Consider the following 15,829-nt stretch of genomic DNA (forward strand, 5'->3'; position numbering starts at 1 on the left):
ACTGTATAAGGAAAAGTGTAAGCCATTGAATGACAGGAAGATGAATAATAATAGAAAAGAAGAGAGGAGGAGAGGAGGAGAGACGGAAAGACGACCGGGTTGGAGGGCGCGCCAGACGGGAGCTACTCAGCCGAGCTGCCCCTCACAGCATGGGGCCCAGACCTATTTCCATCTCATCAACCCCCTCCATCTCAGTGGCCTTCTCTGTATTCGCTGTCATAAGATGCCATGTCCAGAGCTGAATCAGAGGATGACTGATATTACCCCATGCCTGAAACCATCCATTCAACACTTGGTTGGTTGCAACCTCTTCTTGTCTTTGTTCTGTCGATATTTCCTTTTTCTATTTATGTTCTTTTTTTCTGCTTCAGCTCACTATCTCTGGGTGGTGCTAGCTATCTCCGATGCCTGTTGGGTGCTGTAATGATTTTTCTTGTTGAGCTCCTGCTTCACTCTTTCTGTCACCTATCTTCCCTACAAGGCAGAACCTGTAAGGGTGACAGTAGAAGTCAGACCAAACCTTTGTGAACAGAAATCACAATTTATGTTCCTGTATCTACGTAAAGACATTAAAAATATCCTGGATGACAATATAAAACAAATCTATGTGTTCTTTTTTAAAACTAAATCACCTTGCAGAACTTAATATCACTTGAAGCTTCAAAGGTAGTTGAAAAGTTGGTTCTTTTCAACTAACTTTTGACCATTCAGACACTAAATAAAGCACAAAATAGTTCAAGATCAGTTAGATGAGATTTGATCTAAACACTTCCTCTCGCTCAGTGGTTTGAGAAGATGGATCTGCCATTACAGTCTCAAGTTTTTTGCAGCCTCTAACAGATTTTTTCTTCCGGGATGACCCTGTGTTTCGTTTCACCTGTTCCGTGTTGGAAGGGGAACGTGGTTAGTTACTACAGAGCACTCCCACCACCATGTTTTACAGGAGCACGATGTTTTCTTGACAATGTGCAGTGTTTTCTGCCACATTGTTTTGAACCCATAGGCTATAAATGTTTAACAATTGCCTCCTCTTACAACAGCATATTGTTACGACCAGTCTAGGGGGGCCAGGTCGCAACATGAAGGATCCATCCTCCTCCGATCTCAACATCCGACACACACAAAATTGAACAGTTGATAATGATTTATTTTTTAAAAAGATATATCTTTTTTTATCAAGATGTTACAACTGGAGTACTTGGCTTCAGAGTGAGCTATCGCCGAAAACATCAAACAAAAAGAACCTATCTAAATAGTAACAGAAGCTTACCTAATCAAAAGTAAATAAACCAAAGTACAAAAAACTTACCTTCCTAACCTAAGAAAAACATGAGAAAACTAAGGAAACATAAACGGCAACTCACTCCTACACTCCAGAACTCTAACACAGATAAACAAAGGAAAAGGGTGTGGCCGGTGGAGATGAGTCGAGGATGGAACACAGGAAGTCCGCGTCAGCATCTTTTATGTCCGTCCCCTCCGAAAAGCAGCCAATGGGACATCTCCGTCGTCTTCTTGGAATCAATCAATCAGGGACGGGCACCTGCCGACTCATCATTTATAATCAACTGTACGCCGTCAGTCGTAACAATCTTCCATATGTTTGCTGTGTCCCTGCATACCATAACCCAGATTGTAAACTCATTGACAGATTCTTTCACCTAAGTTATATATCACAACATATTTAGGTGGATGGCGATGGCTAGGGAGGTTTGCAGTTTATCAGTATTTCTGTGCGTTATTCTATTGGTCTGTCTTATAAAATCCCAAAGAAATAAATAAAAACTGTTGGTCGTAAAAAAAATTTTATGTGAAAATGCTGAAGGGATAATAATAGTTTTGCAAGGCACTACATATTACCTTCTCTCTCGTTCTTGTCTCTTTTTTTTCCACTGACTTGAAAAATCAGATTGTATATAAATCTCCCAACTCCTGTGATTTCTTCTAACTGCTGTAGTCCTCGTCTTTGGGGTTTATTTCTGCAACTTTGATCATCCAAACATGCATAAATTACTGTATTACTCACTGACCAGCACTGGCTATGGCTGGCAGCCCAGATGCTATTCCAGTCAGCAAGTCTTGCCTCTTCCAAGTCATTTTTGAGACTACGCCTAGTCATTTCCATCTGACTCATACAGCGTTCTGCCCCTGCTTGACCACTGTTGTTCATGAAATAATGTTATTCAGATTTTTGGGGAGAAATTTTTCTGTTTTTGTAGCGCCGTGAGATCCTTGTCCACTGTCCTTTTTTAATCGGTCTACTGAGTTGTGTTTACTTTCAAGGTGAGAGAGGTTCAAGACCAAACTTTTGATTATTTCTTTTTAGAAATTGAGTGTTTTGTTGCTTCGCTACTGACCTCATGTTATTGCAGATTTTTTTTTTTTGAACCTTAATAATAATTTAATAATTTGGCTGGTAATGCAAAAGTCTAAAACATAGTTGTATGGGAGGCTGAGTCACTGAATTTGTTTATGACTTGCACAAGGTTTTTTGTTTGAAATTGAAAAAAAAACATGTTTTTACTTTTTTACTAAACTGTTGAAAATATTGTCACATGTTCATGTTCAGTACAGATGCACCAATCAGAATTTGAAAGGATGCCAACATTTTCCAAGCATCTCTCATGAGAGGAGGATGAAGGCTCCACATGACTAAACAGAACATTTTTGTTAAAGTCCATTAACCCAGACAGTTATCTATACGGTTCAAGTCTCTTTCTCTTTCACAGCCTGTATTAATCTTTAACATGTCTTGCCATAAAAAGTACAGATTCCTGTTAAATAACTTTTGGTCTTAAAAGCTAAACTGATATCAAAACCAGTTAACTGAGTTTATTGGACTGAAGAGTGTTGCTCTCAGCGTGATCTGGTAGCTCTCAAGTATTGTGTCTTCATAGTTTTTGAAAAAAGAGTTTTAAGATCATGGCCTGCCACTTCTGGTCATCAGCCGACTTCTTGGTGCTTAAGTATTTAATGCTGCAAGTTGGACATTATGTCAAGGCTGGAAGGCACTTTGGTATTTTCAATGTGGTCACCTTCTAATGTGCTGGCATTTTGTGAATAAACCTGGGTAGAAGTCCATCTCATGTGATATCCAGACACACATTTGTAGCAAAGAAACACCCAGTGAGTCACATGCATAAACCATGGCATACATACATGTATGTAGGTCTGTTGCGGACAGAGGAGCTTACTTCCCTGCGGTCTCAGGTGGGGCAGCTGTGTTCTGATGTATTAATCATCCTGGTCCCCAGCTTGCTAATTAATGACCCATCTGTCCCCACTCACTGAGGCTCCACTTCAGGCTCCCTGAGACAGCCCAGCACTCTCTCTCATGATCTAAGCTCAGCGCTGCTTCTGAAGGAACAAATGTCAACAGCCAGCCTAAACGCCTCCGTCTCATCTGCATTCAACTTTCTCTGGGGCGTCTCTCCTCGGTTGCTTTGCTTTAAGCTTGCAGATGTTGTGCGATCGGGCTTGTCTGTGTGTGTGTTTATGTGTGCACTTATGTAGGTGTATGTGTGTGTGTTGTAGGCTTATCAGGTGAGCCCGGGCAGAGTGTCAGATGCAGTAATGGAGGCTTCAAAGACAAGCGCTGCGGTGAGTTCCCCGGCTGCCTTTTTACCAGAACCCTGAAACCCCTGTGCCCATCCACACACCCTCCCCCCTTCCTCCGCTGTTCCCACAGAGCAACAATAAGGCACACAGGTAGACACTTGGCCGGATAAGGAAAGGATGCAGAAAGGAAGATAAGGAATCGCATAGGTAATTAAGTGGCCACAAAGTCAAACAGACAGAGTATATCAGGCTGACTGACAGGTTGAGGAGATACTGAAAACCACTAAGGATTCCTGATTGAGGGGGGAAGCAGACAGAGCTGCATTCAGGCAAACAACCTACAGACCAGGTGTTCGTCCAGATCCACTCCCCCTCTTCACTTGCATGAGTGGAGACACTTCAAACGCCCGCCGCTTGTCTGCTGCTTTGTTCCACTGTTTTCTTTGCAGCTGCAAATGTTTTTGATGCCACCACCATTGATTTGCTTCGTTTTGAATGGCAGCTCCTTTTTGTGCCTTCTCATTTCCTTATCTCCATTTTTGTATCTTTTGTACTGTCACGAGTGAGTTTATTTTTCTGTGAGATCGTCTTTTGTTTTGCATTGGTTAAACAGCCAGGGTCAATGGGCTGTAATTGAGTGTTTGATCATTAAAATTATTAGCGAAGGCTGATTATTTTCAGAGATCACAGTGTTCTTTCCGTGTCTTTGATGTAACATGAAATAAGGTTAGACAGTTAAATCACAAATGGACGTTTGTTGGCTCTTGTATCATCTCTTGTTTTGGATGCTGCATTTATTTGCACTAATAGGGATTTATTGTGGGAATATGTAGAATGAACCTGACAAGATAAAATAAATCAGAAGAAAATTATGTGTTTCCATTTAAGCAAACATTCAGAGACTTTTATTTTATAATTATCACTGAATTCCTCACATGTAACATTCATTCTCCACACATTCATGTCAGAAGGAAAATTTCACAAATTTTTTTATTGTACAATATTAAGTCTCCCCTGATAGATGATTTTCTTTCATTACATTAAACAGGTTTGAAGTAATCTCTTCCATTTTCTACAGCTACTTACCGAAGAACAAACTCTAAGTGTGAAAATATATTTGTTCGATGATCAAATAGAAAGTTTATACAATCCAAGGCAAAGTTGTTAATTGGTAGAGTTTTATTTACTTTACTCTAATATAAGAAACATCATAGCAATGCATGTTTTACCTATGTAGTGTTGTGTTGCACTTTATTATAACATCCCACCCAGAAGATACCTGGAAGTATAAAAAAGGCTTTTACTTTTATTGCCATAAACTCTCTGTGTTCGAGCTGCACTAAAGATAATTATCTTTATAATCATTGCATGTAAAAAAAATGTCTTTGTTCAACATGTATAAATATTCAAATGCTCTAATGTGGATATTATATACCATTCACCAATCAGGCACAGCATTTGATCACTGACAGATGATGTGATTTATACTAATTATCTCTTCATTGTTGAACCTGATAGTAGGTGGGATGTATTAGGCAATAAATGAACTCTGACCTCAAAGATGACTTGTTGAAAGCTGGAATAAATGGCTACATATCTGAGAAAGTTCAACAATGGAAATTTTGAGGTGGTTACACCAGTGGGTAAGATTGTCTCCCAAGGTTGAAGGTGTTTCCCATATTGTAAGTAAAATCATCTCCCAGTGGAACTAGTACTTCTTTTTTATAAACATTAAGGAATTATGGACTTGAAACAAGCTTCTGTTACTTTTAAGCTAGCTTTGACATATTTCAAGTATATTAAGATATTTACATTAGAAACCAGACCGAAAATACTTGGTAATAATTTGTGTTTTTGCAGTGTAGGGTCAGATACTCATTCTACAGGCGAATGTGCCTCAAACAGGAAGGTGGCAGAATACACAGTAAACAGCTGCTTATAGGGCTGCAAAGCAGCAGATCAGTCAGATTGCCCATGCCGACCTCTGGCCACAGCCAAGAGCAAACACAGTTGGCATTATAACTGCAGTATAAAAGGAGGGGCTCTTTTTGGGAGCCGGTGAGCTGGCTGAGCCAGTGTTCTGCTTTGAACAATGTTCTGCTGAGAAACCCTGGGTGAACTGTATTTGCTGATGGCTGTAATCTCTTTCAGCAGGATAATGCACTGTGCCACCAACAGAAATGGTTCAGCAGTGATTTGTTGTGTTGACTTGGCCTCCAAATGATCAGATCTTAATTAAATTGAGCATCTGTGCTGGTTTAAGAAGTCTGATCTATAGAGGCCCACCTCACAACTTGCTGTACTTCAACGATCTGCTGCTAAAATCTTGGTGCCAGATACCACAGCAAGCCTTCTGGGTCTAGTAACGTCTGTACCCCGTGGGTCAGGGCTGCTTTGGCAGCAAAAAGTGTGACCAACACACTAATTGGCAGCATTAGGTCAAAATGTTGTGCCTGTTTAGTGTTTATGTCTTAGAAAACTCAGCAACTCAGATATGTTACCATCTTATTACCTGCTAAATGAAAAGACACATTATCCATCATCACATTACACACAAATTTTAAAATGTGATCACATAGAATTGCCAGAAAATCTGGCATTCAGACAGACATCGTTAGTGATCTCTTCCTCTCTCTCATTCCCGTTTTCTTCCTTTTGTTCCCCTCCTTGTCCCTTCAAACAGCAAACTCTGGAGAACAACCTGACCAACCTGGTGAAGAGGAACAGTGAACTGGAGAACCAAATGGCCAAGCTCATTCAGATCTGCCAGCAGGTTGAGGTATGCCATATGTGTTCATGTTGTTAACGTCAGTAAGATTAGACTGCTCATCTTTCCCCGCGCTCTAATAGAAAACCTTGATTCCAAGATCCCAGCCTTTAAGCGCTCATGTAATCTTAATTGTAATTTTTTTTTTTTTTTGCCAGCAAACGTAAACCCCCCAATCAGCTGGCTGACCAAATCTGTCTATCTTACCATATTACTGAGGCTTACCCTAGATTTTAGTTAAAGCTCCTCTTAATATCCCTCTCTCCTCCTCCTGTGTTATGACCCCCACTGTGATCATATTAAAGTAAGAACTCATTTTTTTTAGCTGCTTTGGTTCTTTTTAGTGTCTAATCTGAGATTTAGTGTTTTTGTGGGGATTTTTATTTTTTAAAAGTATTTTTTTATTACAGTTATAAAGTCCTTAAAAATACTAAAACTATTGACAAGAAATTAAATTCATCTCTCCTCTGGCAATCATGTAATTTTTGACATGTACCTCCTACAACTATAATATAGGACAAGTAAACAAAGTGTTTACAGGCCATAGAAGCTAAACTCAGACTGGATTATACATTAAATGAAGGAACAGCCACTTTAGATACTTTCCATTATAAAATATCTACAAGGGTTGTTCAGGTAACCTTACGGTTTGACTCTATTTGTCGACTAGCATAATCAGCCACTGCTACTTAAATAAATACTTTAAGCTCGACCCAAATTATGACCTCTAGCTTTCAACAAATGTGTATTGCAGTTTGCTGTAGCTAATTATTCACAGGAACTAGCTGATGTTGCTTGATTCTTATTTATTGAGCTCCATCATGAGACTAGATGGGTCTGGAAGTCACCAAGTTGGCAACAATGGATGGGAAAGACAAGATGGTTGCCTGCAATGTTTTACTGGTAAAGATTATTGTCTCCAGAAACCCATGAAGCCCCACTCCGACTCCAGTTTTCAGTAAATCTCACCATGGAAGAGCTCATTTTTAAGATGAAGCGGCGTTTTAACACTCTGCAGTTTAATTTGCTCTGGAACCACCCACACAAGCAAATCACGGTCCCCTGTGAAGTTAAATAAGATTACATGTCAAATGACATACATCTCTGCAACTTGTCACAAACTTATTCAGCAATGTGTCACATCTTACTCTGATGCAGGCTTGTGACAAGCTCAGAGGACTATTTCACAGCCGGTTGTCCTCATCTATACCTGGAGCTGTCTGCCGGTTTTTGTCATTTAAGCTCAAGCTGTGATTTAACAACTACATTCAGAGAATGCTAATATTCACCCGCCGCTTGTTCGCGCTTCTCTATACGGTAGTTAAGAGTCACACACATGTGAGCACATTTTTTCCATCTGCACACTCACTTTTGATAAATGCCTGCATTTCTCTGGGAGCTTTGACATTAATGGCTGGTGAGGACAAATGCATTTTGGTGGTGCCATCGTTCTCCACGTAGTATGTTTCTTATTAGCGGGGCATGACTCCACTTTCTCTGAGTCACTCCAAGGTCTCTGAGCACCAACTCACGCAACCCAATCAAAAATTAAATGATCGCTGTGTGATTTATTGAGTACAGACAAAATGTTCATCAACAGCGAGAAAACGAGCGCCTTCTCGCTCGGGTTTGCATTCAAGGATCCTGCTAAAAAATGTATACTAACTGTTCAAAACCATATGATGGTTGAAAAAAGATCAATTTAAGGAGAACATTAAAAAAAAACCTTAAAGCTGCTGTTTGATGTGATCTTAGTGGCAAGAGGTCAAGGTATTAATTATTTACTAGGCGAAACCACATTAAAGCACAAAGGTTGTTAAAGTGTAATGGGAAGGGAAGAGATAGGGGAAGTGAGGACTAATGAGGTGAAGAAAAGGGGGAATCCAAATATAGGAGAAAAGCTGCGAGGAAAAACAGGACGGTAAAAGAGAAACAAAAAACAAGGGTCAGCATGGCAAACAGAGAAGAGGGTAAAAAGGGCATACTCTGAATGTTAGCGTGACTAGCAATGATTACCAGAACAGACAGAGGCACTGTGCAGAGGAAAATGCTCAGTAATAATGCAGTGCAACACAAAAAGGGAATAAGGAAATGGGAGTTTTAGCGGAGTGAGACAACTGGGTGCAAAATAAGAAATCTTTGAAGGGCTTTGAGCGTGACCTGGATTTCTCTGCTCTCTGTTTGCAGGCGTACTGTATTGGCAGCAAAGACATGATCAAACATAGTGCGAGTTCTCTTCTAGTGTGTCAGCACACACAGCAGCGAGGGCTTCTCATTGGGGAATTAGCTGTTCTTAAGTCGTAGAAAGGATGTGCTGACTTGACTGTGAGTAGGCTGCCTGTGTCCTCGGGGACGTCTAGCTTTAACGCAATATTTGCTGTTTCTCTTCCGGCTTAATGGCATTCTGAGTTGAGTTCAGGTTTTCTTTCAAATGGATGGTGATTTTGTTTAAAATAATACAGAATTTATTCAGTGTTTGAATTATTTTGACCTTTTTCAGATTTAGTTCATGCATATTGATGGGGGGCATTTGTTTTTAGTCTCTAACTGGCTTAACTGGATCAGCCTGTGTTTAGCTTCACCCATCTCCCAAACCTTCTTAGCACTTCCTTGGTGTTTATCAAAGAAAAGCTTTCCCGCAGCCTGATGCTGCCACCTCTGTGCTTATTGGGGGATGGATTAAAACATGATGCAAATAAAGCTTTGAGGCCTCCTGCAGAATTAAAATATTTGTACTAACATTAATACAAGTGATCTGCAGACTAATGACATCCAAAGTCTGAATAATGGGTGTTGCATGCAATTGTACACCACAATTTTCATGTATTTATTGCTACAAAAAATAGGAAAAAATCTCAAAACATTTTCTTTCCACTTTATAATTATGCACTACTTGGTGTTGGTGTTTTATATAAACTCCTAGTATGATTGTTTGGCTAAGCTCTGTACTGGTCAAAAGGAGATCCTCAATTAAGTCAGGCTTAAAAAACTAGAAAAACCCTCATAATTTATATTATAGGACTTTCTTTAAAATTTTTGAAGTTGATTTCTTGATTTTTAAATATAACAACCATGGTTAACTGGTTTTGATATTGAATAACTAAATAAAATCTATGACATTTTCTGACCAACAATGAGCTCAGTCTTTCTACTGAACAAGTTTCTATCATATTATTGTTGAATTCTCAATGAGTCTTCACTCTTACACAATACTCAATGGCTATTCCTCCAAGATGTTAAAACTTGGTGGTGATTTACATTTTAGCATCCTTCACGTACAATTTATCTTCTAAACCCACAGTTTACGCTCTTAGAAGAGGCCAAAGCTTTAAGAAGTGGAAACTTTTTAATAATGTGTTAATTACTTGGAAGCTTCACTCAGACACAGCTATTGTGGAGTAAGCTTTTTATCTAGAAAGCAGAAAAAGGCAGCAGCCAGTGTTTCCAGCCCTAAGTTTTCCAGTTAAAGTTTCATGTGAGCCTTTAGAGCTGATGGAGGGGGAAAAAAGCGAAAGAAACACATCAGGCAGAAGCTTACTGGGTTTAAACGCTCAGACTTGTATGTCGACCGATTAAGCAGCGAGCTGCAAGTCATTAGTCGAGGCCTGTCTGGGTGTGTGTACACTGAAAGTGATCCCACTGTGTGCAGAATATGAATCAGCGGTGAAAGATGGCTGCAGTGCTGCCTGATATTTTGTTTCAGGTCTCAGATACCGTCTGTAACCTTTCCATGGGAGCATTGGGGAGATCTGCCTGCCAGCAATATGTGTCATTAGCAGCTCCACTTTTAGCAGAGTGTAACAATGCAATTGCAATAGGAAAATGTCACATAATAAGACATTCCTGTTTTTAAAAGTGACTGGTTTTAGTAGATAGTCAAATTGTGTTTGTCCATAGTTTACACACTTTACAATGTGTAAATTGTAAAGTTTTATCAATTTACACATTTCTGTATCACAATATATGAGTTTTGTAATACAGCATCTTGCAAACGTATTCATGCAGCTTGAACATTTCTCCTTTTTGACATTTTTACACTTCAAATTTCAGAGTATTTTACTGGCATTTTGTTGGAACAGACCAGCAGCCAAATAAATTACTTTGTTATACAGAAGTCACTTCTAGATTTGTTATACTATTAGTCAACAACCTGCATTGTGAAAACCAAAGAACACAGGAAACATGTGAGAGATAAAGCAGTCAGGCGTATAAAGAAGTGATGGTTATAAAATAATATCTGAACCGTTGAACAGTTCAGAGTTATCCATCATCTGAAAATTGAGAGAGTAGGCAATAACTAGAGATTTAACAAGACTTGGCTATCCATCTGAATCGATAGTTTGGGAAAGAAGAGCATTAATCTGAGAAAATTACAAGAAGTATATTGCACATTTATTCTAAGTGTGCAATCAACGTGGAAGAAAAAGATTTCCTGCTGAAACTACAGTGGAAGGCCGTTCTACAAAGTTAGGATTTTGAGGGTTTGTATCCAATTGCTAACTTGTCAAAATTAAATATCTAAAATTAAATTGAAAACAATGAGCCATCGTCCTCACACCTCATAACTTTGCACTACTCTGTGTTAGTTTGTCACAGAGAAATCCTATAAATACATATTCAAGATGTTGGTTGTAAGGTCACAAACGTCAAAATGGCTTAAGGGGTTTGAGTGCTTTTGCAAGGCATTGAATGTGCAATGGTTGAACTAAAGAGAGTATAATTGCAGCTGAACTGAATGTCATGAGAATGATACTCTTCTCGACTTTAAAAATGCCAACTTGCTTATGGCAGCAGAAAGAAACCTGATCAACAAACGTATGGCAGTTTAACATCCGCCAGGACTTAATGCATTGTAGATGTAAGATGTGGGATATAATCTGTGATATGTTTATGGTGATAAAAAGATGAAAAATAAAGTTAATTTTAAAATATAATATTAATGTGGGGCTGCACAGTGGCGCAGTTGGTAGAGCTGTTGCCTTGCAGCAAGAAGGTTCTGGGTTCGATTCCCGGCCCCGGTCTTTCTGCATGGAGTTTGCATGTTCTCCCTGTGCATGCGTGGGTTTTCTCCGGGTACTCCGGTTTCCTCCCACAGTCCAAAAACATGACCGTCAGGTTAATTGGCCTCTCCAAATTGCCCCTAGGTGTGAGTGTGTGTGTGCATGGTTGTGTGTCTCTGTGTTGCTCTGCGACAGACTGGCGACCTGTCCAGGGTGTACCCCGCCTCTCGCCCGAAATGTTGGCTGGAGATGGGCACCAGCAACCCTCCCGACCCCACTGAGGGAAAAAGGGTGCAAGAAAATGGATGGATGGATGGATGGATATTAATGTGGTAAGAACGATATAAAAGAAGACTTGCTTTACAAAGGTAGACATAACGACATATGGACGGTAAACTACACTGCATCTTGCTCTACGTTCCTCAACCAGAACACATATTTATTAGATTGAACCAGGCATGCACAGATTATTGTAGTCCTGTGGTGCACTGTAAAAGAAACTCTATTACTCCTGGAAGTCTTACAGTTGTTAAAGAGGGAAATCAATGATAGAAATTTCCCACAAGATAGACATTAGTGCCAGGACCATAAAAAGGTGTTAGTCCTTTGAATAAGCAGAACGACCACAGAGAAGATTGTTTCTATAGCTGCCCTGTTTCGATTCTATGTTTGTCATAATAATCATATTTCTGTGTCTTTTTAGATCTATGAATTAATGCATTTGTTAAAAAATCCTCAAAAAGACGGCAGTAACTTGTGACTCAGTTTTGCAGTGAAGTTTGGGATTAGGTTTTAGCTGGGGTCAAACATTTAGGGAAGGTCGAAGGGCTCTGTTTGTTTCAGTGAGTGTCCTTACAAAGATAGTAGTAATAAGTGTGTGTGTTTATGTGAATAGCTGTGAATAAAGAGGCTTAAGTGGATTGCTGGGTAATAATGAGCTTTGTGGAGCGATGAGTGGAACTTGGTTGTTACAGTAAGTAGTTTCATAAGCCCCTTTCAGACTTCAACTGAGGGTGTCAGTGTCAGGTCTCCGTAAGCACCCAGTCAGCAACGTCCCCCGACGGCAATCTTATGTGGTCAGACTATGTGATAATTACATATCACTTTCAGTGAACTGGCTGAACTGCAGACAGACATATTAATAAAGGCAGACAAAGTTTCTTTCTCCTTGACTAAATTGGAAAAGTATATATATATATATATATATATATATATATATATATATATATATATATATATATATATATATATATATATATATATATATATATACTTGTCAGAAACGAATCCAACATTTCTCAAAGCCATACTGATGGAAATCATCCACAGGTGATTCAATTCTGCAGAAAAATGTGTCAAAAATGTGTTATCATCATCATATCAATAGGCAGAACAAGATAGACTATTATATGTCAAAATGCATTCATGCTATTCATGGCTGTAATATATGGGTCCATTTGGCTGGCCTCTTTCTGTAATGGATGCCCACATTATAGTTTAGATGATAATAGCCGAAACAGTCAAACACACAGAAAGTGCTCAAAATAACATGATATGAGAAGAGTGAAATGAGCAATTAAAATGGCATTTTTTTGACCAAAATAATATGTGCCAAAATGTGAATAAAGCGTTTAGAGTCTTACTACAACTTTTTGACAAAGCAGTAAGAAAAAAATGTTAGAAAAGCTATTCCAGCTATTGTAAAGCTGTTTTTTTCTTATTGTTTATTGTTTTGTTAATACCTGTTCAGGAAAGAGAATCCTGTTGTGTAAATGAGGCTTTACGAGCAGCTGTAGGGAGAAAAGTCATTTTGTTTTGGCTTTGGAACCGTTGCAGAGCTTTTACGGTGGCTCTGCAGAGGTTTACAACTCACTAAAGGAAAAAGCCTTATGGGCCACCTTTAAAACACTCAGCACCCATTATTCCAGCAAATAATTACACACTAGAAAGTAAAAGATGTGTTGGACATTTATATTACTTTAGACAATCTTTTGCTTTTTCAATCTGCTCTCTAAAATGGAGCCTATTTTAACCTTCTACACTTATAAACATTTTAAATGTACATAACTATGTAATTCCAGACCGATTTAAATGTTTCAGGAATTTACTTATTTATTTTAACAATAATGCTTAACGACTTTTGAAACATCGGAATTCAGTTTTTATGAAAATTTAAAGATTATGAAGACCAATGAGAAAGGAATGTGCTATATAGAAATGCTAGCCTTGGACGGTTCAGTGTTTGCACTCAATACTTGGTCTGGGCTTTTTGTGCATGACTTACTGCATCAATGAGGCATGTGATAGAGGAGATCAGTTCATGGCTCTGTTGAGTTTTTTTTTTCCTTGCTGCTTTATTGGCCTTCAGCTCATTTGCATTGTTCTGGTGTTTCTCATCTTCCTCCTGACAATAGCCCATAACCTCTGAGGTTTGGGTCAGATGGTCAATCAGCCCAGTAAATCCAATCTAATTAAAACCAGGAACTGTTAGTTTTGGCAGCGGGGTCAGGTGCAAAGTGCTGCTGGAAAAACAAAACAGGGTCTTCATAAAGCTAGTCAGCAGAACGAGGCATGTGCTGCATTTTTTTAATTGACAAAACACAGTGGACCAACACCAACACATGAAATCTTCCCTGACTGTAGAAACTCCAGTCAGCAAAAAGCTCACTGACTGCACCCCTACACTATCCCTCTATACTCTCAGATCTTGTTTTCTTAAAGAAATGCAAAATTTACTTTCATCATAAGCAGCATCAGGTCAGTTCTTCTTCCTCTTAGCTCAAGTAAGATGTTTCTGATGTTGTCTCTTGGTCTGAAGTGACTCAAAACAATGAATATGACAGCTGCAGCCATTGTCCTGAATCTGTCTGTCTATGAAGTACATATTCTCGTTGCAATCTGTCTCTGTGAAATCTGCCCCAAACACTTGAATTAGCTTTGTTTCTAACTCCCCCGTAGGCTGCACTTATCAGTTGTTTGTGCAAACATTTTCTACCACACTTTTTTCTTCCACTAAACCTTACATGCTTTTAGTTACATTACTTTCTGAACAGCCAGCTTCTCCAACAATGTGTGGAGCATAAAAAAGAATTTCTCTATTAAAATACTTTTCATTGGTCTTAGTTGCTATTTTAGTTGTCTGAGAAACACAATTTCATGTTTCTGTTATATCTGTATGTGATCATCTTCAAAAATAAGCAATTGATTAATTTAACAATGTAACGAATGAAAATAAGTTTACCAATTTGAAATGAATTACTAAATCACTTCAGTTATTTTCCAGTTTTTTAATATCCACTTAAAGATCAACAAACAAATGTAAAAAAATAAATAAATAAAAATTACAAATAATTTTATCACATCTGTAATTAACCTGACAGGATTAGTCTTTGCATTTTAACAGCGTACCTCTGGTCCCTTTCAGTTCATTTTTACATTTTATGTTTTTTATTCCATCTTGACTGAAAATTGAAGCTTTTCTCTTTCCAGACCGTTCTCCAATGTTGTATAAGTTATTATGAATTGGTACACAGCAGAATAGCCTCACGCATGGCTTGTTTTGACAACAAATACTCTAGGACTCAGTCAAGCAGTTAAAGCTACAATGCGCCTTGTGGATGTTGTGGCATTGGAGAACATCTTTGATGGCACGCGTCTCTGCGAGGAAAAGTTTCTTGCTGCTTGTCTGCATTTTTTGGACAGCTCTGAATGTGGCTGTTTAAATGGTTAAAGCCTCTATCTCTCACTGCACCGGGTTGCTTTGTTTCCCAAGTGTTCTTGAGAAAACTTTGTAATTTCTCTGATGCACACAGTCCTACTATCAGAATGTGGGTCTCCAGTCATTGTGAGGTAAAGCACACAGCGAACATCTCAGCAGGGCTCAGAGAAGATGAGTGCAGCTTTTTAGTTTTTGCTTTATTGCAAATACAGTTTCCACATTAGTATACCTATGCTGGGATGTACAGTGTATAGTTTGAATTGTTTAATGCAATACAGAATTAAATTCATGCAGGAGACAGAGCAGAAATCAGATACAATCTCACCCAGTCATGTTCTCCTTCTCTGAGGAGATAGACGCGGACACTAACTCATATGTTTGCACACTTTTTCAGTACATTTTAAGAACCTGATATCTTTGACAGAATCCTTACCACTATGCCTCACATTTGTCTGTTTTTTTAATTTTTTTATTTAAACTTCTGCCGTAAGTGTTTCTGAAGCTTTCAGTGTAATTATATTATGTAGTTGGCAGACCTTTTGCTTGGGGCTCATTGTTGCAACTCAGCAAAAACACTTTTAGAGTTGGCTGTTTAAACTGTGTTGGACTCATACAGGGAAGTGATGCTGAGTTGCCTCGGCAGCTTTGGCCCGAATATAATCACATATATATATATATTAAATTGGCACCATGTAAGCATATTTTGCCAGTAAATCCCAGACGGCTATCTGTGGGATTTTTCTTCCAGTGAAGATTGCAGGATTCCAAATAATCGGCCTCTTTTTT

At 38.8% G+C, this 15,829-nt stretch overlaps 1 protein-coding gene across 6 annotated transcripts in view; it reads left to right on the forward strand.

Moving 5' to 3' along the window:
• Window positions 1-15,829, forward strand: part of mid2 (midline 2) — a 157,264-nt gene that overhangs the window by 109,045 nt on the left and 32,390 nt on the right. For 5 of the 6 annotated variants that reach the window (XM_008420369.3, XM_008420372.3, XM_008420371.3 and 2 more), the window contains 2 exons: window positions 3,535-3,600; window positions 6,242-6,337. In XM_008420369.3, coding sequence (XP_008418591.1) covers window positions 3,535-3,600; window positions 6,242-6,337 — 162 coding nt within the window. The remainder of the gene's footprint in view (window positions 1-3,534; window positions 3,601-6,241; window positions 6,338-15,829) is intronic. The other variant, XM_008420374.3, reaches the window with a different exon arrangement.

The sequence above is a fragment of the Poecilia reticulata genome, chromosome 10 (genome assembly GCF_904066995.2).
Source record: "Poecilia reticulata chromosome 10, P_reticulata-male-v2, whole genome shotgun sequence".
Classification (NCBI taxonomy): Eukaryota; Metazoa; Chordata; class Actinopteri; order Cyprinodontiformes; family Poeciliidae; genus Poecilia; species Poecilia reticulata.